The following is a 27,942-nucleotide window of genomic DNA, read 5'->3' as shown; positions in this document are numbered from 1 at the left end:
TTACCAGGATTTGACTTTTAGGTTCAATTTCCAGCTAGGCGATATTGTTAAATATATTTTGCCTCATTGATGTGTTCGATTTTATATTCTTTTTACGATAGGTCACCCATAGCAACACTCGATTGAGTTGTCGTCACCCGAACCAATCGCGAAGTGGCTTGCTGTACGTGACTAAAGCAGCCCGGGATTGGGCAGTTGGTGAGCGTCGGTGGGAGGAGAAGAGTCTGGCAAAATGGCGGACAGGGCAGTGGTGGATGTTAACAAACTGAAGGTATAAGGGAGCTAGCGTTCATGTTAGGTGAGGGGATCTGTGGGACAGGCCGGGATAGGAGTTGATCAACCAGGGACTAGCTTCCGATGATGAAGTGGTTGCCACGTTTCAGCTTCTCCTGGAGTTTTATCCCCGGAGATGCATTGAGGGTTTCGCGTCGGTCAATTTCCCGCCCCGACTATCGTTCCATTAACTTCGCCCTTTGAGGGTGGGGTTGTGTTACTGTTTCAAAGTTTTCTCCTACCATTACTGCCTTCTGCCTCACTATTTCAAGTAGCATAAATGTCGTGTTGAGGAGCAACACATGGCTCCCATACGGCCTAGTGGATAAATGGAACACCGGAACATGGTTCAAAACTGGCCTGTTTCATCGGGTTACAGCTGTATCGTATAGAGTATAACTACCGAAAGCGAGGGATGTTTAAGTAATTTTTTTTGTTAAGAAATAAGACCAATGTAGTGTAACGGTTGTTACAAGACTAGCATCCAGAGGCTTGGGCCATGAGTTCGTATAACTGCCGTGGCTGCGTGATGTAATTCAATAAATGTGGAAAACGTAGTTAGTATCAGTAATATCATAAATCTGCTGAATTGTATTGTAAAACCCATTAAGGTCCATCCTTAGACTAGATTTTATGTGCATCCAGCCCCAGCAATCTGGCTCGTAATATCCCCCTGAATTCGGAAGTAAATAGAGATAGACAGTAAATGCAAACGTATTTTTAAAGAAAAATCGTTCTGAGGCAGAAGGAGAAATGTGTAAGTGCAAAATATTGTACACAATTGATTAATCTTCACTGCGTGTTGTTCTGGGTGCCCCATTGTAAAATGGGCCATTAAAGTTTAGTGTATATCTGCTAGGGTGACAACGGATTGGAAAATGACGAAGGACTCGGATACTGTTTTGACTAGACCAAAGTATTAAGAGGTCATTTTAATGCTTTGCTCTTGTATAAAAGGCTGTGTTGGGATGTGTAGCGAAAGGCTTTGTCCTGCAATTGAGAGTTTGGTGAATGAGTAAAGGAAATAAACACTTTAGAGTTGTCCCATAGTGTAGTTGAGACAGAAACTATTGTATGTCAAGGGAGTTAGGGTAAGTTTGGATTTTTACAAAGTTATGAGCAGACAGTGGGATAAGATGAATTAAAGCCTCCAATGTTCTAATCTTTTGTTTTTATGTTGCTTTAGTTGACTGAACTAAGACAAGAATGCGCTTCAAGAGGATTAGACACTAAAGGAAATAAGCAGGACCTCATTCAGAGACTGCAGGCTTACCTGGAAGAACATGGTAAAATCTTGATTGCTATTTAATCTCTTGTTTTGAGGATTGTGCATTAATATATTAATAATGTTATTTAATATATAATTATGGCTTGTGTATTTTTGCTTATTAACTAGAAGTATTGAACGTCCAAGGAAAGAAAATTCCATTGAAATCTGTTGTTTCTACAACTACAACAACTATAACAATCTACAACCACTCTGGATTAACTTAACTATAAAAGTGGGTGGGCCAAATTGGCTGCATCAGCAGTAGTTAATCAAGCTGCTCAATATGCATTCCTCAAAGTTATAATATCATATGATTCTCCTGTTGCCAATTGTTGAAACACTCTTATGATTTACAGTGCTTTTGTTAGTGTAACTTTGTTCTAGCTTTAAGCATATCCATTTGCCAACTTAAACGTAGACCCTGTATCCTGTTGTCTTTCCCACAATATTCTCTTCAACCCAATTCAGTAATGAAAGAAATTGGTGTTACATATTGCGTGTTTTGGAGGAGTCAGATTCAGATTTATTATCAGACATATGTTGTAGAATTTGTTTTGTGCAGCACTACAGTACAAGATATAAAAATATTGTAATTTACAATAAAAATAGTGCAGAAGAGGGGAATAATGAAGTAGTGTTCATGGATTGTTCAGAAATCTCATGGTGGGTGGGGGGGAGAAGCTGATCCTAAAACATTGAGTGTGTGTATCTTCAGGCTCTTGAACCTCTTCTCTGATGGTAGTAATGAGAAGAGGGCCTTTCATGCATGGTGAAGGTCCTTAAAGATGGAAGTCAATTATTCAAGGATTTTTTGGGTACAGAGCAAAGTAGGCAATGTGAAACAGGTAAATTAAGAATTTGAATGAAGTATGATTAGAAATAGTTTTCTTTTCAAGCTAATGAAGCCAAAACTTCTGGCATCACATTTTAAAAGGCAGTCAGTCGCTTTGATGGGACAAGGCAAATTTGTTAAAATGAGTCAAACAGTTTGTGTGTGTCTGCACTGCATGTTGGTAGGGATTTTAGATGCAATTACAGCTGCTGCAGCTCATCTCTGTTGGAAATGATCAGAATGGAAGATAATGCTTTTTAATGTTTAAACTATTGTCTGCTTTATATGGCTATCTACTATTTTTTTCATCTATCCTAGACATTAATAGGTGTAAATGTTTCCTGTAAGTGAACAGGATTTTAAAATGAATTCTTTTGTACTGGGATTCTGATGGTGAAACTATTTGATAGCTGTATTTTATTTTTAATGAAAATGTGGATTTGCAATTCTTTCACAGAAGATTGTTTTGTAGTTAGTAATACTTTGGGCTTACTTTGAAATGCATTTAATTGCAATATGGTTTAATATTAACATTAAATTGACATAATTAAGATTTCTGTACCAAGCTAACTGTACTCAGCCATGTGGATACTTTAGTATTTCAACAGACTGTATTCACAGAGAGCAGGGGAATAGTTAACATTTTCGGTGAAGTTGCCCTTTGTACTTCAGGCTTAAAGTACAAAACTGGTCTTGTTCCTGAGTTACCTTCACTTTGTATGCATGTGTCAGGTTGTGATGCCCCTTTTTAGTTGAATATCCAATAAAACAACTAAATATAATCAATGCCTTAAGAAACATAGACAAGTGAGTGAAACTGGTTAGTGGTTAATATCTTGGCTCTGTCTAAAACATTTTTTCTGTTGCTTTTTAATACACTTGTTGAAGTAATTACATCGTGCTAGCTTAATGTCATTTACAGCAAGCACAGCATGTAGTTAGACCAGGGGTCGGCAACGTTTACCACTAAAAGAGCCAATATGGACCCATTTCCCACAGAAAAGAAAACACTGGGAGCCACAAAATGAAATAACACTGCATACAACGGTTTTTTTTGCCTTTATGCTATGTATAAACAAACTATAATGTGTTGCATTTTTGAAATGGATGAACTCCTGCAGAGAAAACGAAATTACATTTCTGCATGCAACAAAAACATTTTGAACTCCGAAAAAAAGACGTCGGGTTGAAGGTTACTACATAGTTAGCCTACCTTGGATCGAAGAATTAAAAGAATGCGCGCACTGGCGGGTGTCAGGCATTGGCAGTGGTGATGTATATTAATAGCGATAAAAACACGTTGTAGCGGTGTAGCGCTACACGCAGCGCTAAAATAAAGACTGCAGTCAAAGGTAACTTTATTCGAACGAAACAGCCTTGCTTTAAAGCCTCGCTCAACCCGTCCCCGTGGGCGCGGATGCTCCAAAAGACACGTACTCACAAACCCCCGTAGGCTATCTCCCTTAGTCGGAACGGTGGCTAATTGTGAGCCGGTTCGGATGTGCCAGGAGATGAGGTCTCCGCAAAGTTTTCATATTGTACAAGATCACCATAATCTTCAAATTTCGAATTACATTTCAAAAGCTAACAAACCACGGGGAGCCGCATCACAGAGATCAAAGAGCCGCACGTGGCTCTGGAGCCGCAGGTTGCCGACCTCTGAGTTAGACTGTCTTGGAGATATTTATACATGTCGTTGAACTCACCGTCATATTTAAAGTATTGAACTTTAAATTGCAATGTTGTAGTGCTTTATAGTCAGGCCTTCTTTAGAGTTAATAAACTGTAATATCTAGTTTTGTAAGTTAAAACTAGTATAGGTCCAGTATCATTTTGCTTATTTCTGTTACAGCTGAGGAAGAAGTGAATGAGGAAGATGTTCTAGCTGAAGATACAGAGGTAGATAATATTTACTTTATATTAAAATAACCCCTTCTGGCCCTTCGAGCCACGCCGCTCAGCAATCCCACAACTTGATCCTTGCTTAATCAAGGAACAATTTACAATGACTAATTAACATACCAACTGGTATGTCTTCTGACTGTGGGAGGAAACCAGAGCACCCGGAGGAAACACTCAGTCACTGGGAGGACGTGCAAGCTCCTTACAGACAGTGGTGGGAATTGAACCCAGGTCGCTGGTACTGTAAAGCGTTGTGCTAACCGCTATGCTACCCCTCTGTATCTTGGTGTGTTGTTACTTTAATTATGTGACCCCAGCATAAAAAGGCTTCAATTCAATATTCAGCAGTTCACTTCTGGGGTTTTGCCATGACTCACAGTTTACTGCTAGTACTGCAGTTGTGCTAATGGGTAAGTTAATATATCTGTAGTCAATGCACTTGGGTCAATTTCATTTTCTTTGAGTATTTTTTCTTCAAATATAATATTGAAACAAAATTCTCGAGCCTTGCCAAGAAAGTCTTGAACTGGGTGTGCAATGAGACCAGTCTCAGGATAAAGGCTTGAAGAGCTATAGAGTCATTTCTTCACACAGTTGTCAGTCTTTTGAGTTTGAAAGATTTGGATGCTTGCTCAATCATTGAATATGTTTGAGGCTGAGATTCTTACAGTTTTGGGCACTGGGGTGGGAGAGGGGGGTTTAAGTGGAGTTGGGACATATAATTAGGCCCGCTGGGTTGCACATGTGAATCCTCAACAGAACCACAATCTTGTATGCTAGACCATAAAGATGTAGCAGAATTAGGCCCGTTGAGTTTGCTCTGCCATTCCATCATGGCTGATTTATTAACCCTCTGAACTTCATTCTCCTTCCTTCTCCCTGTAACCTTTGATGCCCTGACTAACCAGGAATCTATCAACCCCCACTTTAAATATACACACTGATTGACTTGGCCACCACAGCCATCTGTGGCGATGAATTCCACAGATTCACCACCCTCTCGCTAAAGAAATTCCTCCTCATCTCTGTTCTAAATGGATGTCCCTCTATTCTGAGGCTGTGCCCTCTGGTCTCAGACTCCCCCAGAATAGGAAACATCATCTCCACATCCACTTTACCTAGGCCTTTCAATATTTGATAGGTTTCAATGAGATTTCTCCACAGTCCCTCCCATTCTTCTAAACTCCAGCTGACTTTGGCCTACTTTATCCTCCAAGTATCCTGAAACTTCATACTTAACAATCGACTCCAGCGTCTTCCCAACCACTGAGGTCAGGCTAACTGGCCTATAATTTCCTTTCTTCTGCCTCCCTCCCTTCTTGAAGAGTGGTATGACATTTGCAATTTTTCAGTCCTTTGGAACGATTCCAGAATTAGAGATTCTTGAAAGATCATTACTAATACCTCCACAATGTGATTTATTCAAATCCTTCAGCTTCCCAAGCACCACCTCCTTAGTAATAGCAACAACACTCACTTCTGCCCCCTGGCACACTCAAATTTCTGGCATTCTGATAGTGTTTACAGTAAAGACTAACTCAAAATACTTAAGTTTGTCTGCCATTTTTGTACTCCATTACTACCGCTCCATTTTCCAGCAGTCCAATATCCACTCTTGCTTCTCTTTTACTCTTTATGTATCAGAAAATGAAACTTTTGGTATCTTTTTTCAACAATATTTTTAGAGAGCATAGTACAAAGGAGGTTTGTGCAGTACATAACAAATGTACAATTCACATCTATGAAAGAGATGCACCCATAGTACAATCATGCTTTGGTTGCCTCCCTGCCCCGACCTACCCCTCCCAATCCCCATCTCCAAGTCATCATTGCATTCGCAAAAAGGGTTAAACAGAATCTTTGTCCCCACAGAGCTGCATTGGTATAGAGAAGGTGTATTTTCCTAATGCATAGACTGTTGTATGTTTACAAATCTGAGTCCATAGAATTTTACCAGAAAATGCTGGAGGTCAGGGATTTATGTGCAGAGTTGAGGAAGAAAGGATGGACCTTTAGTTTGGCTGGGAATTCTGAATATATACAAGAAAGGGTCCCCACACCTTTTGGAACTTTGTCTGAGTTGAGAATTGAATAATGGACTTTCTCAAGGTATAGACTGGACATAATGCCCCTGTGCCACTGAGCGTGGGTGGGTGGGGCAACATCTCTCCACCTGAGCAAGACTGTGCGCCTGACTGAAAGAGAGGCAAAGGACAGTATGCATTTGGTCGGACGAAGGTGCATGTCCCCGTCTCCGGAGGTGCCGAAAAGAGCAATCAAAGGGTTAGGTTCCAAATTGTAATTAAGGATTTGGGATAAAGTTTGGAAAACATCTCCAGTATTTTATTTTTTGTATCTTTGACATTATTGGCTAGCTTCCCTTCATATTTTTATCTTTTCTCTACTTATGGTTTTTTAGTTGCTGCCTGTTGGTTTTTAAAAGCTTCCGAATCCTCTAACTTCCCACCAGTTTTTGCTCTATTATTTGCCCTCTTTTTGCTTCTATGCTGTCTTTGGCTTTCCTTCTCACCCATGGTTGCCTCATCCTCCCTTTAGAATATTTGTTCAATTTTGGATTGCATCTATCCTGCGGTTTCAGAATTACCCCTAGAAGCTCCAGCCAACAGTTCTGCCATCATCCCATTCTGGTGTCCTCTTACAGTCTACTTTGGCCAGATCCTCTTTAATGCCACTGTAATTCCCTTTACTCTACTGTAATACTGATATTTGAATTTAGCTTCTCCCTCTCAGATTGCAGGGTGAATTCGATCATATTATGATCACTGCCTCCCAAGGTTTCTTTTACCTTAAGATCCCAACACCCAATCCAGAATTGCTCTTCCCCTAGTGGGCTCAACCACAAGCTGCTCTTAAAAACCATCTCATGGGCATTCTACAAATTCCCACTCTTAGGATCCAAAATCAGCACCAACCTGATTTTCCCCAATCTATCTGCACATTGAAATTCCCTGTGACTATCATAACATTGCCCTTATTACATGCCTTTGCCATTTCTTGTTGGAAATTTATATCCTACATGGCTACTGTTCAGAGGCCTGTAAATAACTCCCATCAGGGTCTTTTTAACCTTGCAGTTTCTTAACTCTACCCACAAGGCTTTTACATCTTCTGATCCTACGTCATCTCTCTCAGGATTTAATTTCATTTTTTTTACCAACAGGGCCACCCCACCTTCTCTGACTGCGTCCCTGTCCTTTCGAAACAATATGTATCCTTGGGTGTTAAGCTCCCAGTGATGATCTTCTTTCAGCCACGACTCCGTGATGCCCGCAACATCATACCTGCCAATCTCTAACCGTGCTGGAAGATCATCTGCCTTGTTCTATATAGTGTGCATTCAAATATAACACCTTCAGTCCTGTGTCCATCACCCTTTCCGACTTAGTCCCCCTTTTTACACTGCAACTCATCTCACTGCCTGTCCATCCCCACAGTCTCACTATACACTGCATCAACTTGTATACCAACTGCCCCATCCTCAACCCTATCACTACTGTTCCTATCCCCCCTGCCAATTTCGTTTAAACCAGGGGTTCCCAACCTGGGGTCCATGCTGCCAAAAAAGATATTGGTCTTCCTCAGGTTCCACTGTTGCCTTAATTTCTAATAGGAGTAGATTATTGTTCAGTGAGGTTTGACTTTCTAGTGTATTCTTCATTGGTTGGATAGTTAGTGCTTTGATAATGGAAAATTTAATAGCTAGTCAAAATGTCTCTGATATATCAGAAAAAAATACCTTTTTAAGAAAAACTCTGGTTCCATTTGGTTAGTTGTTGCAGTTATGGAATATCAAATTCAAAGTTCACGTGGGAAATCTATAAAACCAGAGTCAAAATTACAATTGCTTATTTGAGATGTCCATCGAAGGTGAAACAAAAATGCTACTTGTGCTTAGTTGACCCTTGCTCTGCCAAAGGGAGCAGTCAAAGTTCTGTTGGAGTCGATTGTTAAGTATGAGCTTTGTAGAGGTTATAGAGCAGTTGGAAGCCAGTATCCCAAAGTCTGATATTTTAATTGTAGAATATAAAAGCTTCATTCTTTAAAACATTTTTTTCTTTCATTTTCCTCATAGGAGGAAGAGCAGCAGCAAAAAGTTGAACCAGAAGTTAAAAGTCAACCTGTTGCTGTCAAGGAACCAGAAGAGTAAATATTTGCTAATTCCAGTTTTGCATGTTTTAATTGAAATGATGGTCTGTATATTCTAATAACTCCTTAGGAGCAGTTTCTTAGGAAAAATTCTACTTTGCAATATGGCCTGGTCTGTGTTCATTTTTGACTTTGGCTACTGAGCACTTCTTTGCAAAGTCACCAAGCTAGTCATGTTCACAAATAAATACCAGCACTTGTGCTACAAAAATATATTGTTCATAAATTAAATAGCCAATGCAATGCAAGCTAGAAATAATCTTACAGATTTTGGTTACGTTTTGACCATTTGATGTTTAAAACTGCAGAGATTAATTATCAAAATTGCTTTATCTTCCTGTTTGCAATTATTCTTAATTTAGTTCTAACTAAGCTGTTATCTGAAACTTGGGGAATAAGGGGAACTGTGCAACATATGTTGGCCTCAACATTATTCTTTATAGGTTGATTAAAAAAACACAAGTGTCTAGTAAAGACAGCAGCTTGATTTCTTGTCTGACTTTTATTATGTGAACTACCTGCATATAGGTTTCAAACTGGGTCTTGTGAAAATGAATCATTGTCCCATTCCTAGAACTTGTCTTAATGGTATTTCTAGATTGGATGCAAGGATTTTGCAAATTGTAATCTATCAGCTTTTTTCTTAAATGCTGTGTTTTCTTCGTCTGGGAAGGGGGTGAAGTTGATATTTGAGATCACATTAATTTTACTTAAGTTCTAAAAGTATTTCTTTTTCAGAACTGTAGCAAAGAAGTTGGTTAAAATAATGGCACCAATGACAGAGAGTGAGGTTAGTATCAAGGGACTCTTGCCAATATCCATGACTGTGTTCTTCTTACATTAATTATGCTTTGTATGAAGGTTACGTCAACATCTGTCCGCAACTAAAATATTCACCATTTTTGTTTTGTAACTGTAAGCATGAGATTCTGCAGATGCTGGAAATCTGAAGCAATGCGCGCGCACAGAAGTTCTGGAGGGACTCAGCAGGTCAGGCAGCATCTATGCAGAAGAATAAATAGTTGACATTTCAGGCCTAGTCCTGATGAAGGGTCTCAGCTCAAAACGTTACCTATTTATTCCTCTCCATGGATATTGCTTGACCTGCTGTGTTCCTCCAGAATTTTGTGTGTGTGTTGCTCTCATCTTTTGTAAATAGTTTGTCCTTCTTGGGCATCCACTGGTTTGACATTCAGGACTTGTGTTTTTGTGTTTGGTAAAGACACAATGGTATAAATACTAGTATCCATTTATTACTTTACATACTTTTCACTCATTTGTACCACTAATAACTGGGGGTGATGGCATTGCCCCCATTATGTGCAGCAAGTGTGTTCATTATACACTGGCATCATTTTTACAGTCTGTGGATTGTGTTCACAATGCAGTTCTTTAGGTACACTGCTGATGAGTGACACCAGATGGATAGTCAGCGTAAGATACTTGACTCCTTCGCACAGCTGTAGCATGCTTACAACCTTGCTGACACACTTTATGTGGTACGTGTAGGACCCATCCTGCTGAATTATTTTTGTTCATATTCACCTTTACAAAATTTTGAATGCTATTTATAATACAAGCTATATAAGAGCTATGTAAGTCAGAATCTAAGATTGGATAAGGGGGCATAAAACTGCTGGTAGCCAGTATAGCAATGTTGAACTCTGGACAAGTGCATCAAATTTTAATACTGGCCAGTGCAATCAGGAGTTGTGTATGCAAGTCTGGACAATGGCTTCAGGCAAACTTGCCAAATTCTGGGCACTGGCAGCAGATTAAAACAGCGCTAAATTCTGTGAAATGGCAGCAGTAATCTTTGGGCTATGGTGGCAGATTGTTAAGCACTGAACACCACAATGGTAGCAATTAAAGCATCATTAAATCCTGAACAAAAGCAAGTAAATGCATTAAATTCTGGGCACTTTTTGCCATTAATAACAGCACTAAAATCCGGTCACAGGCAAGAGACAGTGACAGCTGAATGCGAGACAATGGCAGCAGATTATAGAAGCATTAAATGCTGGGCAATGTCAGTGAGTTTTAACAGCTGTAAACGCTAGGCGGTGGCAGCAGAACAAATTGGCGCTAAATGCCAGGCAGTGGCAGCAGAGCGAAATGGCGCTGAATGCTTGACGGCAGATTGTATCTCCACTGAACTTGGCAGTTGTGGCAGCAGTAAACTAAATGCGCAGATCTTATGCTATCACAATGGTGGCAGATTGTGGCAATCGATTATTACCGCACTAAACTCTTAAGGGTATGAGTCTAACAATGTAAACACTAATCCAGCAGGACCAAACTCTGAAAACATGCAATGACAAGTATGCTAAATTCTGATCATTCGTTGGCAATAAGTTATAATAGCGCTAAACTTCAGATTCAACCACTTTTCTCCCTGTAGTGCATTGTCTGATTGTTACATAATTTGTTTTCTAATGAACTTTTAACTCTACTACAAAGAAATTTTAAGAAATGTATTTGTCATGTCAATTTTGAATATGATATTACAGGTAAGTGAGTACAGTTATTTCTGCCCAAAATAATGTAAGCTTTTAAGATATTAACATAGAAAACCTACAGCACAAAAAAGGCCCTTCGGCCCACAAAGTTATGCCGAACATGTTCCTACCTCAGAAATTACTAGGCTTACCCATAGCCCTCTATTTTTCTAAGCTCCATGTACCTATTTAAAAGCTTCTTAAAAGACCCAATCGTAACTGCCTCCACCACCATTTCCGGCAGCCCATTCCACGCACTCACCACTCTCTGAGTAAAAATACTTACCCCTGACATCCCCATATTGTAGCAACAAGTTTTAAAGTTGATAAGAGGTAGGTAAGAGAGGTTTTGTCGATATAAATTACTGCCTGGTTTAAGCAAGGATATGTTGAGAAGTAGAGATTATTTCAGGGTTTTTTTTTGCATATTCTCACCAGAGTTCTTCCCTCAAGCTTATTTTTAAAATGGTAAAGTACTGAGGTAATGTCGGAGTGTTAATTTGGATGTTCTCTTTGCAATACTTTTGTAGGTGACTAGAGATTCTGGATGCAGGGTAGTGTTCCGTATCTAGCTGAGCCATTGTAGAACTCGATTGTGACCCTCTTGTAATCAAACTGGGGTAGGGGAAAGGCGAGCAACAACGTCTATATATTTGAACCTAACCCAATCCTTCTGTCTAAAATTAGATTTGTATTTGATACATTTGGGGTTACAGTATTATGATTATTCCTCCACAATTGTTAATTTTTCTCTCAATAAACTTGGTGTTATTAAATCTTTTTCTTCAAATACAGAGGTTAAAGAAAAGAGCAGAGCGCTTCAATGTACCAGGGACAGCTGAGAGTAAGAAAGCTGCTCGTGCTGCACGGTAACTATTGCAAATGACATTCCAACCTTAAGTTACTGTAGTGTGGATCTTATCTTGGTGGGAAATAAACTTTTGGGCTTATGGGCAGTTAATGTGTGGTCATGTGATGCTGCTGCAACTATAAGATTTTCATTGCACTGTGCACATACAGACTTGTGTATATGACCAACTCCACATTGACTTTTGACCTTGATATTTTGTGCACATGTGAACAACAGTTAATCACTCTGTAAAGGTGGTGTTAGGAGCAATTGCATACACATTGCATCACTTGGCTCAAAAATCATTGTTGGGCAGTAATGGTAAATGTGCTTCATAGTTCTTGAATCCCTTTTATCCCATTTCCTTGTATCAGTTAAATAATTAAATATTTGTAGTCATTAATTGCAGTACTCAGCTTTACACAGAAAATTTAATTGCTATAATTCCATAAGTGGAAGTGTAAATGTTATTTAAGCAATATGCCATTTAAAAGAATGATGAGGGGGCTTGGAATTAATATAGCTAAGACTGAAAATGTCACTTGGGCAGCATATAATTGATGTAGAAAAAGAGATTGGCAGGAATGTAAAGTTTCAATTTTTTTTCTCAGGTGTTGTTTAAACCCCAAGCTATTCTTTATTCATGTGTGTGTGTGTGTGTGTGAAATCTGTTGAAGTGGAAGATGTGTGTCCATTAATTATCTTCCTGCAAAATATTAATAGGTTTCATGTCTCTAACTTGTGAGGCGCAGCTAATCATTAAATTCTTAAAAGCAGGAAACGAAAATTTAGCAACCACTCTAATGGTAAAGATTTAAAAATTCTTTTTGACAAATGTGCATCAAAGCATAGAGTGAAATTTGCCTGTTTTGTGTCAAATTAGATCAGTGTTCAGCTTCATGGATTTAGTTTTAATCCTAGACTGTTCAATTTTAAAGTTTTTGTTGCATTCACTAGCAATTATATAGAGCAAGAGTTCCCAACCTTATTTTTTATGCCATAGACCCCTGGTTGGAAACCCCTGAGACAAAGGATATAAAAAAAAGGGTTCCAGGGATGTGGGATTTTGACTACTAGGTTAGATGGGAGAGGCTGTGGTTATTCTAGAAGCAGCAAAGATGGAGGTTTGATCAGACTGTACTAGATTGTTTAGATGGAGTAAGCAGAGACTAATTTGCTAGCTGATTTAAAACCAAGGCCACATGCTTATAAACTTTGAGCAAAGGGGTTAATAGGAGGAAAAATATTTTTATGCACGATGGTCATGCTATGGACTCTCCACCTGTCTGGGTGGTGGTCAATTTGGATTATAAAAAGGGAATTGGATAGACACTAGGAAGAGAAGTTTTGTGGAATAAGATTGATCTGATTACTTTGTCAAGCTGGCACGAATGGCTGGCTGCTTGTGCTGTTAAGATTGAGTCATTGTACTCTAAATCATTCTTAGTATTTTAATTACTGTCCAGCAGATGGCAGCATTGATGCAATAATCAGCTGTTTGATCCCAATGGCCTTTTGGAGCAAGCTGAGTCCAGGAGTGACACAGACATTGACCTATCCCATAGTGCCTTTGTATGTTTTTGAAGAATCTAACCATTTTCTTTGTAATTTCTACAACAGGTTTGGACTGCCTATTGTAGCAAAAGGTGAGAACAAAATCATGAGCTCTGAGTATTATAGATATAGTTTAACCTAAAATCTACCTAAGAAAGGAGAAGCAAGCGCAAAAATATCCATTCCTTCCCATGTTTTAGTAGTATCTGTGGGGGGGAGAAAGGAAAACCTGTATTATTCCTAAGTCAATGTCAGTTAACCCTTTCCCTCCACAGATGCTGCTTAACCTCTTTATCTAGTAGTTTGCTTTTTCTTGCTCCAGATTTCAGCATCTGCAGTCTCTTATATTTCTAATGAGCACTGCATACTTTCACATTCTTCTCATTGTGTCTCCAACAAAATAGATTGTTTTGTTACTGAATTTTTAAAAAAATATTTCTGTTGGAAGCCTCATTCACTGTTCTGTTTTTATTGCTTTGCTTCCCTGCAACCTCCTATCACCAACCATCAGTTCCTTTGTAAGAGAGTTGTATATTTTATTTTCTGGATCTTGAGGCAAAGCTGGTGACAGCACTTGATTCTGGTGTATAAAAGTGCTATTCTCTTGCACTATCTTGAGTTAGAAATATATTTTCATCAAGTCTGAATCCTAATCCTCCTTGCCCACTAATGATGTAGAATTATCTCCAAGTTGCAGTTCATGAAGCTGGCTCATCACTACCTTTCTCAAAAGCTATTGAGATTAATTTTGTCAGTATTACCCACATTGCATAAATTAATTTTTTAAAACAGTTCTAATAACACTTATCACCACCACCCCTAGTTTCAGTTCTGTTCCACTAGGGAGGGGAAAACAATCTAGTTGACCAGCTGCATCTTGATTTTCTTGCCATCGGTCTATCATGTTGGAAATGTACTCACCAATGAGAATAGAAAGGTGGAGTATTTTTTAATGTTGAGAAGCTGGAACTTGTTGGTGTTCATAAAAACCTGAATGTCATGCATGGATCTTTGGATAACATGCTAAGTTCAGCAAGTAGGAAAGCAAGCAGTATGATAACCTATTTTTGAACTGGGGTTTGAGTGCAAGGGTAAAGATGTCTTGGTCCAAGTACATAAAACCTTTAAAGAAACAGCATCTGGAATATTGTGTATTGGTCTGGTCTTCCTACCTGAGGAAAGGGCGCCACTGTAGCGTAGCAGACAGCGTGACACTATTACAATTTGGGGTGTTGGAGGTCAGAGTTCAGTTCCAATGTCATTTGTAAGGAGTCTCCTCCCTGTGGAATGTGTGACGTACCAATAGGTTGATTGGTCAGTGTACATTGTCTCGTGATTAGGCTAGAGTTAAACTGGGGGGGGGGGGGATTTCTGGGTGATGAGGCTTAAAGGGTTGGAAGGGTCTATTCTGTGCTGTATCTCAATAAATTAATGAATAAAGCTATGAGGAGTGCAGCTGAGGTATACCACATTGAGATGGTAGGTTTACGAATGAAGAGAGATTGGACTATACAGTCTTGAGCTTAAAAGAACGTGAGGTGATCTTATTGAAATATAGAAAATTCTTAGTGTTTGACAAAGTAGATGTTAAATGAATATCCCTCCTATGGTCAGAGTTCATCTCAGTGAAAGAATAGAGATGTGAAAATATTTCTTCATCCAGAAAGCAGTGAATTTTTGGAATTCTGTACCTGAAGGGTTGTGGTGGCTCTCAGTCATTGAGAGATTTTTAGATGCTAAGAGATTAGAGCAATAAGAGTTTAGTGCAGGAGAGCGATGTTGAAGTGAAAGGTCAAATGTGATGTTACTGAATGACAGCAGATACAAAGGTATAAATGGCCAAATCCTTATGCATGACTCCCTGTATCTACACTTGAATTAATTCCATTGCTATTGCATTTCGTATATACCAAAAATCTATTTGTTGATAAATAGTCTTTAGCTGCTTAACAAAGAATCCTGTTGCTGCCAACTTAATTATGCTGACATTGGCAACCTGTGAAACTTGCATAGAAACATAGAAAACCTACAGCACAATACAGGCCCTTCGGCCCACAATGCTGTGTTGAACACATACTTTAGAAATTACCTGGGGTTACCCATAGCCCTCTATTTTTCAAACTACTTGATCAATAGTTTTGTCAACCTACAAATTAGTTTTTGTGTCTCATTAAAGTCAATATTTAATGACATTTTAGTACTTGGAGGCATTTGTCTGTTCTCGCAATTCAAATTGCATTATTATATCCCATGTAATTCCAGCATACTTATCTACACAATGCAGTACTTGATGTCAATGCTGCACAAAGCCATTGAATATGTAACCGTACAATAATGTAGTCAATATTTGAACATGTCTGTACTGTTTCCCATACTTAAAACTGTTGACCAGGCTGATGGGTAAATCACTTTCTATTTCAGTTACTTCTGGGAATATCAAAACTGTGGTAAGTTTCTGAATACAGTTCAGTCTCATCCAGATTTTCAATTTTTTCTCTATATCTAACTGTTGGTCAAAGTTTTTGAGTAATTGTTAATATATTTCCTCCAAACTTGCCTGTGTTCCTATGGAATCAAATGTGGTTACACGTGCTTTTAGAGTCAGTTGTACAGCATAGAAATGGGACTTGTCTCCATGCTGACCAATCTACTTATCTGAACTAGTCTCATTTTTGCTTGTCCCATATCCCTCTAATTTGAAACCTTTCCTCTGACTACACCTGTCTAAATATCTTTTAACCATTACAATTATACCCACAACCACCACTATTCTCGCAGCCTGTTTCATTACCCACCTCGCTGTGTTGAAAAACTTGCCTTTAAATCTTTTACCTTTCACCTTAAACCTATGCCGCCTTAGTTTTAGAATTTCCTACGCTAGGATAAAGATGTTAGCATTCAACTTGCCCATGTTTCTCATGATTTATACCATGTCACCCCCTCAGTTTCCTACACCAGTGTCTTGAACAGCTACAATGTGATATCCCAATTGTTATACTCAATACCCTTACTGCTAAAGGCCAGCGTGTCAAATGCCACCTTCACCACCCTGTCTACTTGTGTCACCGCTTACAGGGACCTATGTATTTGTATCCTGAGGCATCTCAGTTCTTTTCACTATGTAAGTCCTGCCCTGGTTTAAACTGACCAAAATGCAACACCTTGCACTTCTCCAAGTTAATTCCATCTGTCATTCCTTGGCCCATTTTCCCAGTTGATCTAGATCTTGCAATGTCATTTCCACTACCACCAATGTTAGTGTCAGTCAAGGAGATTAGTTTTAGAGTAATTTAACTTTGCTGCATATAGTTGCAATGAGCATTGAGTACTGTTCAAAATGGCTTCCAGCTAGAGCAACTGGCAACCTGTGTCTGAAGGTGAAGTCAGTCATCTGCAACAATGTCTTAAACTGATTAGGTTTTTGTTTGTATATGGATTTGATGGAAGTATGTGTGATGTACAGTCATATATTTAACATTAGTCTGGACTGCATTTAGGTTTTTAATCACTTCCAGATCTCATTGGGCTATCTCTAATCTTTCTAAGCTACAGTTCTTGGCTCAGTGTCAAATTTTGTATATGTAACTGCAGAGTACCATAATAAGGTCATGTACTTTCAAAACAATTGAAAATTTTCATTAATCTCTGTCACCAAGAGATTGATTAGATTTAATTGTCACATGTACATTGAAACATGCAGTGAAACATGTCATTTGTGTTAAATCAGCAAGGATTGTTCAGAGCAGCCTCTAAGTTTTGCCATGCTTCTGGCACCAACATAGTATGCCCACAACTCACTAACCCCACCTGTGCCTTTTGGAATGTGGGGGAGTAAATCAGAGCACCAGGGGGAAACTTAATGCGGTCATGGGGAGAATGTGCAGGTGTTGAACCCCGATCTAACAGCTGACATTGTAAAGTTTGGCAATAACTGCTACGCTACTGTGCCACCCCAAAAAGGCTAAGATTTTGGGCTCTTAAGCATCTTTTTTTTTAAATTGTTTCCCCACTGTTTATGGCTGTGCCCTTTATTCTCCTGTGAAGTGCTTTGTTTATTCTACTGTCATGGGTAGTGGGAATGAGAATTACTATTTAATTTCATTATGTATCAGACTTAAGTATTCTGAAGGATGACTCTTAATTTTCAGATCAGTGCAGAAAAATTGAGAGAGAGGGCTGAAAGATTTGGTATGAATGTATCATCAATCTCAAAAAAGGTATGTGCCAGCTTCAATTTAAGATGCATACTAGAGTATCCCTTCTTTTAGTTGGGATTTTGAAACATTTGATTTTTCAGTTATTTTGAGTTTTTTCCTTTTCATGTTCCTTTGGTATGAACAGTGTTCAAACCAAGAAACTGGAGGAAATACCCTGTTTAAGTTTGAGCTAAATAATACTGTACTCTATAATTAAGATGCTATGTTCAATGTGTCATAATGTTTAAATGTGGACTCCTTCAGCGGCTGTTTTTAAATATTATCACTTTCAAAGAAGTGCACACCATATCAGGCTGTAGTTTCCATCTTTTTATTTTTTAAAAAGATACAATTTGTGTGTATTCATTATGAAGAATTGTGAAAAATTTGTTAATGGATTTATCCCCAACATTTAAAGTCAGGCAATTTGTTCAAATGTTTCTGCATTTGGTGCACTAAGTCTGGCCCCGACAATTCATTAAACTGACTCTGCTTGGGCCATTCATTACTGAAGTCGGGTTGGACCCGCCAGGCAAACAATAGCAGTATACGCCCGATCATGAAACATTTACTTTTACATATGTTTGTGTTAATGAGTGTTGTGGGAATTTTGATTAAGCGTTCACCTCAGTAATATTATGAAACCATTCTGAGTGTTATAAATTGTGTTACTGAAATGATTCATTATATAACATGTTGCTTAAGTTTTTAAAACTTAATGGGTAAATAAAAGAACAGTTTTATTATGCTATTGCAGGTATATTGGCTCTACATTTTAAATCCATCTCAGTCCAATTACTTTAACCTGAGTATTATTCAATTGGAATCTTTCATTAACCTTGTTACAGCTGTTGGTGCACCTTGGAATTACAATATTTGTATGATGACTCCGTGACCAAGTGATGATAATACTTAAGAAAATATAAATGACATTTGATAAATTTTAAACATTTTGTTTGCATTATTGGTTGTATTACTAATTGAGATGATGGGTAATGTAAGTGGGAGAAAGGAGGAGATGGACTGATCTAGTTTATAGATTGCAAAACACTTGTCTATTTGGCAGACTGGTGAATAAGATTCTACTGTACTTAGCCTGCATTGGGTATAAAAATGTTATTATAGTTATGTATTTGATACAATGCCCTCAGAGAAAATGCACATGTGGAACAAATTATAATCACCTCCTTTAGGTGGGAAATGTTTTGATGAACAGTTAGAAAATTTCATTATCATGGGGTGCTTGAAGCTTTGTACAGATTTAGAACTGGACTTCATGCAGTGTATTTTGCATAAAACTGAAGCCACAGTCATTTACCTTAAATATCCCGTTTGCCATTTCTTTAAAACTACACACATTTCGGTCATCATCCAATTTCATTTTTGCAGTGAATATAAACTTTTATTATACAGCACACTTCAATGGGCTCCATCTGTCACCTGGGCTTTTGTCTGCAAACAATTTGGCTTTGTGCTAAGAGTGCTGCTTGTGTGAGCCTCTTAAGGCAACAATATGTTCATTCTACCCCCTCCCAAGTTCTTGTGGAGCTCTCCGTCAAGCCATGCTAGTTAATATAATGAGTGTTGACAGCAGGATGAACACAACTGGCAGCTACAAAAATTGTAGCCGAGTGAAATTGTCATTGGCTTGTGATTGATGTGTGCACCATCTCTTTGTCTGCTCACAGCTCTATATCGATCTGCTTGGCCCCACTCCATAGCAGAATGGTAATGCTGTACAATTAAAACCTGCAGTGCCAGGGTTTGCAATATCTAAGCCAATGAACAGAACATGGTCATCATAACTAGGCACAAGCATCCCCATGTGTGGATTTGTACAGTTCTGCTTTTCTTCCAGGTTTTTCAAAATGGGTCTTATGGAGTCATTTTTTAAAAAGGATTTTCACGGTGAAATGGGTCATTTTATGCTTGAACACATTGTAATTACGGATTGTTTATCCTCAATGGCTTTCTATTTTTTTTAACCTGAAATTGAATCCTAGTTCTTATCTTGAGATACACGAAAAATATACTTTAGAATTAATATTTTGCAATTATGGTAATTTCTGAATAGATCTTGACAACACAAATGGGGTGTCAAATGGTTTAACAGTTTTAAATGTCACTTTCTTGCAGCTTAATGGCTGTAATTTACAATGTTGAATTGACTACAGCATAGGAGCTATTTGAATTTATTGAATGTTTCCTGCTGCTACCAACCAGATGCCCACCTTCAGAGCTTTAATGTTATTGCTTTTAACTTGACAAGGATTTGCTTTGTACGTTATTTTTGGGGAATGTTAGTCAATTAAATTGAACAGATTGCTTTATTATTTTAAAAAATCTCTAAGTATATTCTGTTATGAGCCTTTAGATTCTCTGTTTAAGATTGGTTAAGGGGAGTGAGTGAAGTTTACATTGCTGATGAAAGTAAATTTTATCACTAATGCAGTTTAGCCAGCTAACTCAGACAGTGAAGCAGAGTTTATTCAGTTTTTAAAAAAACTTCTTTTTTAAAAAAAACTCGGATTGCTGTTAGAGTATCTAGGTGCACCCTCAGTGAAGACCAGGTCATTGAAGTTGTTGCAAGAATTCTTTCCAAGCTGTTTTTTTAATATGCTGTATATTCCCTTCCCTTTCATTTATTTTCTGTCTGTTGTAACATGCATTCTCTTGACTCTAAATTTGCTTATCTTTCGGAATTGACTGTGGTTTTTTGTCTTGAATGTGTACTCAAAGCTTTTTGCTGAATGTCAATACATTGGCCATAGGGGAACACATGATTTTTCTTCTGGTCTCATCCATGCAAGTTCTTTTCAGCAGGTATTACCAAGGAGGAATTGGTGGGAGCCTTTATTATTTCACTCTCTACTACACTAGTCTAAAAGCAGGGAATGTTGTACACTTAAGCCCTGCTTTGACATTGTTTTCTTGCATCTTTGTTTGTCTTTGCTCACATTTGGAAGCTGCTTTTCAAATTAAGTTGCTTGGATTTTTTTTCTTTTGTATATAGTATCTTTACACCACTTTGTACAACAGTTCTCTTGACAGATTTATTGTCATTTATATTACATAGTGCCTATAAAAAGCATTCACCCACCCCACCCCCAGAAGTTTTCATGTTTTATTGTTCTGCAACAATGAATCACAGTAGATTTAATTTGGCTTTTTTGACATTGATCAACAGAAAAGACTCTTGTGTCAAAGTGAAAACAAACTTCTACAAATTGGTTTAAATCTATTACAATTATCAAACACAATAATTGCATAATTACTCACCCTTTCAAGTCAGTATTTAGTAAATGCACATTTGGCAGCAATTACAGCCTCATTTGTGTGGATAGGTCTCTATCAGCTTTGCACATCTGGAATCTTTACACTGCAATTTTTTCCCATTCTTCTTTCCAAAACTGCTCGAGCTCTGTCAGATTGCATGGGGATTGTGAGTAAACAGCTCTTTACAAGTCCAGTCACAAATTCTCAATTGAGTTGAGGTCTGACCTCGACTTGGTCACTCCAGGATATTAACTTTTTGGTTTTGAACCATTCCTGTGTAGCTTTGGCTTTATGCTTGAGGTCATTGTCTTGCTGGAAAACAAATTTTCTCCCAAGTCAGTTTTCTTGCAGACTGCATCTGGTTTTCCTCCAAGATTTCCCAGTATTTTGCTGCATTCATTTTACCCTCTACCTTCACAAGCCTTTCAGGCCCTGCTGCAGTGAAGCATCCCCACAGCATGATGCAGCTACCACCATGCTTCATGGTAGGGATGGTGTGTCTTTGAGGTGTGGTGTTTGGCTTACGCCAAATATAGATTTTAGTCTAATGGCCAAAAATCTCAACTTTGATTTTATCAGACCATAGAACCTTCCAGCTGACTTCAGAGTCTCCCATGTGCCTTCTGGCAAACTTTAGCCGTGATTTCATGTGAGTTTTTTTTTCAACAGTGACTTTCTCTTTGCCACTCTCCCATAAAGCTGCGACTGGAGAGACACCCGGGCAGCAGTTGTATATGCAGTCTCTCCCACCTCAGCTACTGAAGCTTGTAACTCCTCCAGAGTTGTCATCGGTCTCTTGGTGGCCTCCCTCACTAGTCCCCTTCTTGCACGGTCACTCAGTTTTTGAGAACAGCTTGCTCTCAGCAGATTTATAGCTGTGCCATATTCTTTCCATTTCTTAATGACTGACTTAATTGTACTCCAAGGGATATTCAGTGACTTGGAAATTTTCTTGTATCCATCTCCTGACTTGTGCTTTTCAATAACCTTTTCACTGAATTGTTGGAGCATTCTTTTGACTTCATGGAGTAGATTTTGCCAGGATACTGACTCACCAGCAGTTGGACTTCCAAACACAGGTGTATTTTTACTACAATCAATTGAAACACCTTGACTGCACACAGGTCTCTATTTAACTAATTATGTGGCTTCTAAAATTAGTCGGCTACACTAATGATTGGTGTGTCATTTTTAAAGGGATTGAATACTTATGCAATCAATTATTTTGTTTATATTTGTAATTAATTTAGATCACTTTGTTTTCACTTTGACATGAAAAACTTTTTTTCTGTTAATCAGTGTCAAAAAAAAACAAATTAAATTACTGTGATTCGATGTTGTAAAACAATAAAACATGAAAACTTTGTGGGGCTAAATACTTTTTATAGACACTGCAAGTGTTTGAGCTTTTAAAAAGTGAAGGAATAAGGTACTACACTGAATCCTCCTGTACTAGTTAGCACATTGGTTTTTATTTTATTTGTGCAGCATTTTTTTTTAAACTTGCAAAGCAGAGTGCAACAGTAATTCACTTTCATATAGTGCCTTAGCATCTAGGGCTTGAATAGCATTAATGTGTACCACTGAGGAGGGTGACCAAAAGCTAGGGCAACAACAAAGTTTGAGGAGTTGAGAAGACAGCTGTCATTGTTGAATTAGTTTCAAATTGGCACAAATATTTTGGAATGTGAAGAGTCTAAGAAAAAGGGTAAATGAGGGCAAATCAATAGATAAAATGTGAGATTTCCAACAGGTGCCATACACACTTCAGAAAGTGAGAAATTATAGTTAGACCAGATATCAGGCATCAAGACATGAAACAGAGTGGCAGAAAGTGGAGAGGGATCACAAAAATCAATGCTGGGACTTGGTCCAGTTTTTTAGTTTTCGGAATCAAAAACTCCCGAAATTAACATATGGAATTAAGTTGATGGGATGGGCAGTACCGAGGGGGAAGTAAGCATTGGAGAATGGATGTATGATTAACATGAATTTCTTTTATTATTGTTTATTGCTTACTTTTAAGAAAAATAAGGTTATGATTGACTTGGAAATTGATCTATAGGGTAAAGGAATGAGAGATCCCAGTGCAGATACACATCACTAAATGTAACGCTGCAGGGTAAAAAGGCCATTTCAAAATGCATATTAAACTTTAGATTTCTTTCCACAGTAAAAGTGGTTAAGATTTGTTAAACCTGTTTCTAACCTTTGTTAAAAACAATGCTGGCAGAACTCAGCAGGCCAGACAGCATCTATGGGAGAAGGTAGTGACGATGTTTCGGGCATCATCTCTATCTCCTCCCATAGATGCTGTCTGGCCTGCTGAGTTCTGCCAGCATTTTGTGTTTTTATTTACTTCCAGCATCTGCAGATTCACTCGTCTAACCTTGGTTAGACCATTCTTGCAGGCAATGGAGAGGATACAGTAAGGAATTGCATGGATGGTTTTGGGTATTTAGATTATACCTGTTGACCCTTCAAGATAAAATGGAGACTGAGGGATAACCTGTGGGTCTTTTAAAGTTCTGAAGTGTTTAGAAAAGACATGGTAATTCCACATGCAGGGAAGAGCATAGGAGACTTCATTGCGTGACCTGAAGCCTAAGGGGTAAATAAAAAATATCGGAATTGGAATGGCAAGGGTATGGAATTTACTAGTGCAGGAGTGATTTGAGGAAATAATATAGATGTATTTAATGAGAGATTAGATAAGTATGTGAAAGAGAAGGAAAAGAGGTTACGTTGAGAGTTGCTGAAAGAGAGGAAACTCGAACTCTGCAACCAAAATAGTTAATTTGGCCTGCCCAGACTATTTTTTATGCTGTATTTGTATAATTTTATGTGCAAGTAGATGGTATTGGTGTTGAATGACTATTGATTAGTGGTACATCTTAGAGTAAAATTGGATGCAAGAGAGTAGATACAATATGGGATAATTAGCAAACAGTTAGGCTAGGGACAAAGAACATAAAGCTCTGGCTTTCCCAGTATTAAAGTGGAGGAAAGTCTGAGTACTAGTAGACAAGAGAGGACTTGAAATGCAACTTGTAGACTAAAGAAATGCTGGTAAAGCTACAGAGGGAAAGCTGTTTTGTTTTCCGATTCTAGCTTAATGTATTTTAAATTGAAAAGTACTTTTTAGGACACTGAATGTAATCTAAAAAGTCAACCTTCACATTGCAGCTGTTACTTGTTGATGTAGGCAACACTAAATCATTTGTTATCACTGAGATTGATTCTTGGCTGCTGGACAATCCCAGTGCTCTGGAGTTTAGCCCAAACGTGCATTGTTAAGGTACTAATGTAGTGCCTTGTACCATATTGTATTGTGTGTGCACATTGTGCTGAATCTTGCTGCCCTTGATCAATTTTGGTCACTTTAAACTTCAATGTGTGTTTTCTTGCAGACTGAAGATGACGAGAAGATGAAGAAGAGGAAGGAACGATTTGGAATTGTGACTAGTTCAGGAGGAGGTGGAGATGATGTTGAGGTAATCAAATTAGCACAATTATCCAGCACCTCAAATACTCCAGCTCTAACCTCTGGATTTGTTCATGATTGGTTACATAAATGTAAAGATCTTAATTTTTGGATATTTTGCTCCATGGGAGTCTGTGGAGTGGTTTAAGTTACATAATTATAGTTGTACCTGACAAATTCCCAATGTAGTCATTTTAAATCCAAATTGAATACACTCTTGCTATTCCAGGGAAATGGAGATGAAGCATTTAAGATACAGATCAGCTCTGCTGTCATTGGATGGTGAAACTAGCTTGAAGGGCTCAGTGGGCTCCTCACGTTCCTACGTTCTTAAAACAAATTGAACATAATTGTCTTGTGGTTAAGAGGCCATAAGTTATGGTATCAGTAGCTATATACAGTGATGCTAGAAAGTTTGTGAACCCTGTAGAATTTTCTCTCTGCATAAGTATGGCCTAAAATGTGATCAGTTCTTCATGTGAGTACTAAAGCTAGGTAAAGAGAACAAAAAAAAATTATACTTCATTTATTTATTGAGAAAAATGATCCCATTTACATTTGTGTGAATCTTTGAGGTAATGTCTTCTACAAAAGCCGTTTGGAGTCAGGTGTTCCAATCAATGATGAGAGATTGGTGGTGTGGGGTGTAGAGGTGTCCTGCCCTATATTTAAAAAAAAAAGACATGTCAGGTTACCGACAGAGCAATTGTAGAGATGCATGAAGCTAGAAAAGGCTACAAAGGCATTTCTAAAGACCAGGGTGTTCATCAGTCCACAGTAAAAGAAGTTGTCTACAAATGGAGGAAACACAGTACTGTTGCTACTCTCCCTAGGAGTGGACATCCTGCAAAGATCACACTAAGAGCACGACGTGTAATGCTGAAGGAGATGAAAAAGAACCCAAGGGGTTAGCAGCAAAAGATCTACAGAAACCTCTAGATATTGCCAAAGTTTTTGTTCATGTGTCCACTATAAGAAAAACAATGTTGCTCTTGAAAGGACACCATGGTGGAAACCACTGCTCTCCAAAAAAAAAACATTGCTGCATGTCTTAAGTTTGCAAAAGACCGACAGAATGTTCTACAATGCTTCCGGGACAATGTTCTGTGGACAGGTGAGACAGAAGTTGAACTTTTTGGCAGAAATGCACACTGCTATGTTTGGAGGTAAAAGGGCACTGCACACCATCCCAACTGTGAAGCATGGTGGAAGGAGCATCATGGTTTGGGGCTGCTTTGCTGCCTCAGGGCCTGGACAGATTGCAGTTGTTGAGGGAACAATGAATTCAAAATTGTATCAAGATATTTTACAGGGTAATGTCAGGGTAACAGTCCGTCACCTGAAGCTTAATAGAAATTGGATAATGCAACAAGACAATGATCCGAAAGATGAGAGTAAATCAACAACAGAATGGCTTAAAAAGAAAATTTGTGTTTTGGAATGGCCAAGTCAAAGTCCTGACCTTAATCCTACAGAAATGTTGTGGAAGGACCTGAAGCAAGCAGTTCATGCAAGGAAGCCCACCAACATCCCAGAACTGAAGCAGTTTTGTAAGGATGAATGGCCTGAAATTCCTCCAAGCCAATGTGCAGGACCAATTAACAGTTACTGAAAGCAAAGGTTCACATACTTTTTTTCCAGCAAATACATGTAATATTGGATCATTTTTCTCAAATGAAGTAAGTATAATACTTTCTGTTATATAATTGTTTTCATCCAGTTTTAGTGCTTGCATGAAGATCTGATCACATTTTGGATCATATTTATGCTGAAATAGAGAGCATTCTACATTGTTCACAAACTTTTTGGCACCACTGTCAACCTTCCACAGGCTGTGTGTAATAAATCCAGTCAGGGCCAGAATTATGGTAGATGTGATCACCCACCATAATCATAATGGTTAATATCATTAGAATGTATCTGTATAATGGGAAAATTGTTCCAATTATAATTCACCTTTTCAATCCTCTTTCATCTTCTCTTCTACCCCCTCTCCCTGCCAGGCAAAGAAAAGGAAAAGAGCAGAACGCTTTGGGATTGTCTGATAACACCTTGCGTTTTTTTACCAAGAATATTTTAAATGTTATCAAGTAGATTTTTTTAGGATACTTTTTAAACTGAAAATATTCTTTATTTCCCTATTATGTATCAGTTTGCAGTTATGGTGTTTGCAAGGTGTCTGAAATTGGATGACTATTTAATTAAAACTGCTAGTTTGTACAATTGGATGCTGCAATGGCATGGACCGCACATCACTGTTGCAATCTGGAGATGATCTTAGTGAAACTTTGTGCAGGTACTGTACAACTGAGTGAAATTTGTGAATTAAAGAGGTTGTGTTTTTGTTTAGTATCATTACAAGCTGAAAAAGTATCTAATTTGTAAATGCAAGTATACGTGAATTTTGTTATACTATTGCCTATTGCTTAAATGATTTTAAACATTTAAGTGTACTAAAGCCTTGATGGACAGGGTGGGAAGGGGTAATAAGATTGATGTGGGAATCCCTTCTATGTGAGATATGCCAGAGACATGATGCAAGCTGTTCCAGATGTTAAGGCTACTTCAAGAAGATGCACCATACAACCTTTTTCTCAATCCATTACTGAAAATTTAAATTCTATTCAACTCAAAGGGTAATTGTTTTTTTTTTAAAGACAAATGTTTAGTATTTTCTGATTGAGTTTGAGCATTGAACAAAATGGGCATGGAGATACTGGTAGCCATTATGAACATCAACTGCCATCCATCCAGTCACTTTCTAACTTATACTGCACACCTCGTGACTTGGTGACCCACTGTCCAACTAAACGATGATGAAAACCCGGTGGCCAGGGTGACTCAATTTAAATTTTTAAAAAGTTAGGCAATTAAGATTGCGCACAGGTGTTTGTCTTGTTATTATACACTGCCAGCTATATTTTCTCGAAACACCTGAAGTGATAGGGACTTCAAACTTGTGCATGCAGTCAAGAAATGAAATTGATTTGTGTCTCTTGCTCCTTTGCTTCATTGTAGCTTTACTTTGATCCCTATAATGAGTAACAGCAACCAGCATTAAATATATTTTTAATGGTGGGATTTTTTTTTAAGTTTACTTTTCTGAAGGACTAATGGCAGGTTAGCTGGTCCATAGGTAATGAGTAGTAAAATAATGTTGGGTGATATCCATTGTGCCATGTAAAGATGTGAAATGACCTGCTGACCCCTGGTTTTTTTTCAGAATTTTTATTTTGTAATTCATTTGACCCAAAGCATCTTAGTCTGCAAGCACCTAACTATTCCCTTTTAAAATTTTAAACGAAAGGGCAGAAACGTGACATTCCATTTTCTCATTTCTTTCCACCTCTGCCTTCCAACATGGCTTGATTTACTGGAACAATAAATATTTGATCTTTAACTGGTGGCATGTGATGTAAACCTGGTGACCTGTTCATACAGACTGACAGGTAGTGTGATGTAATATAATGCAAAACTTGTCTGCACATGATTTCACATCCAGCTACTTTGTAAGTTTGCATTTTTCCTGTTTAGATGTATTCATACATGAATGGTCTGGTTTGTATTTGGTCTGACGCTTGTTTTCTCATTTTAAAAAAAAAAGTTCATTGAATTCCAAATAAAATCAGCTTTTCAAGTT

At 38.1% G+C, this 27,942-nt stretch overlaps 1 protein-coding gene across 1 annotated transcript; it reads left to right on the top strand.

Annotated features, from left to right (window-relative positions):
• The first annotated feature begins 113 nt into the window (after nucleotides 1-113).
• sarnp (SAP domain containing ribonucleoprotein) lies at nucleotides 114-27,942 on the top strand. The gene is made up of 11 exons (XM_059956357.1): nucleotides 114-271; nucleotides 1,460-1,559; nucleotides 4,228-4,274; nucleotides 8,371-8,441; nucleotides 9,183-9,234; nucleotides 11,738-11,811; nucleotides 13,413-13,438; nucleotides 15,768-15,793; nucleotides 17,495-17,563; nucleotides 24,229-24,312; nucleotides 26,306-27,942. Exons 1-11 carry the CDS (start codon nucleotides 233-235, stop codon nucleotides 26,345-26,347), a joined length of 630 nt encoding a protein of 209 aa, XP_059812340.1. The 5' UTR covers nucleotides 114-232; the 3' UTR covers nucleotides 26,348-27,942.

Source organism: Hypanus sabinus, chromosome X1 (assembly GCF_030144855.1).
Source record: "Hypanus sabinus isolate sHypSab1 chromosome X1, sHypSab1.hap1, whole genome shotgun sequence".
In the NCBI taxonomy this organism is placed as follows: domain Eukaryota; kingdom Metazoa; phylum Chordata; class Chondrichthyes; order Myliobatiformes; family Dasyatidae; genus Hypanus; species Hypanus sabinus.
This window is presented reverse-complemented; position numbering and strand designations above follow the sequence as displayed.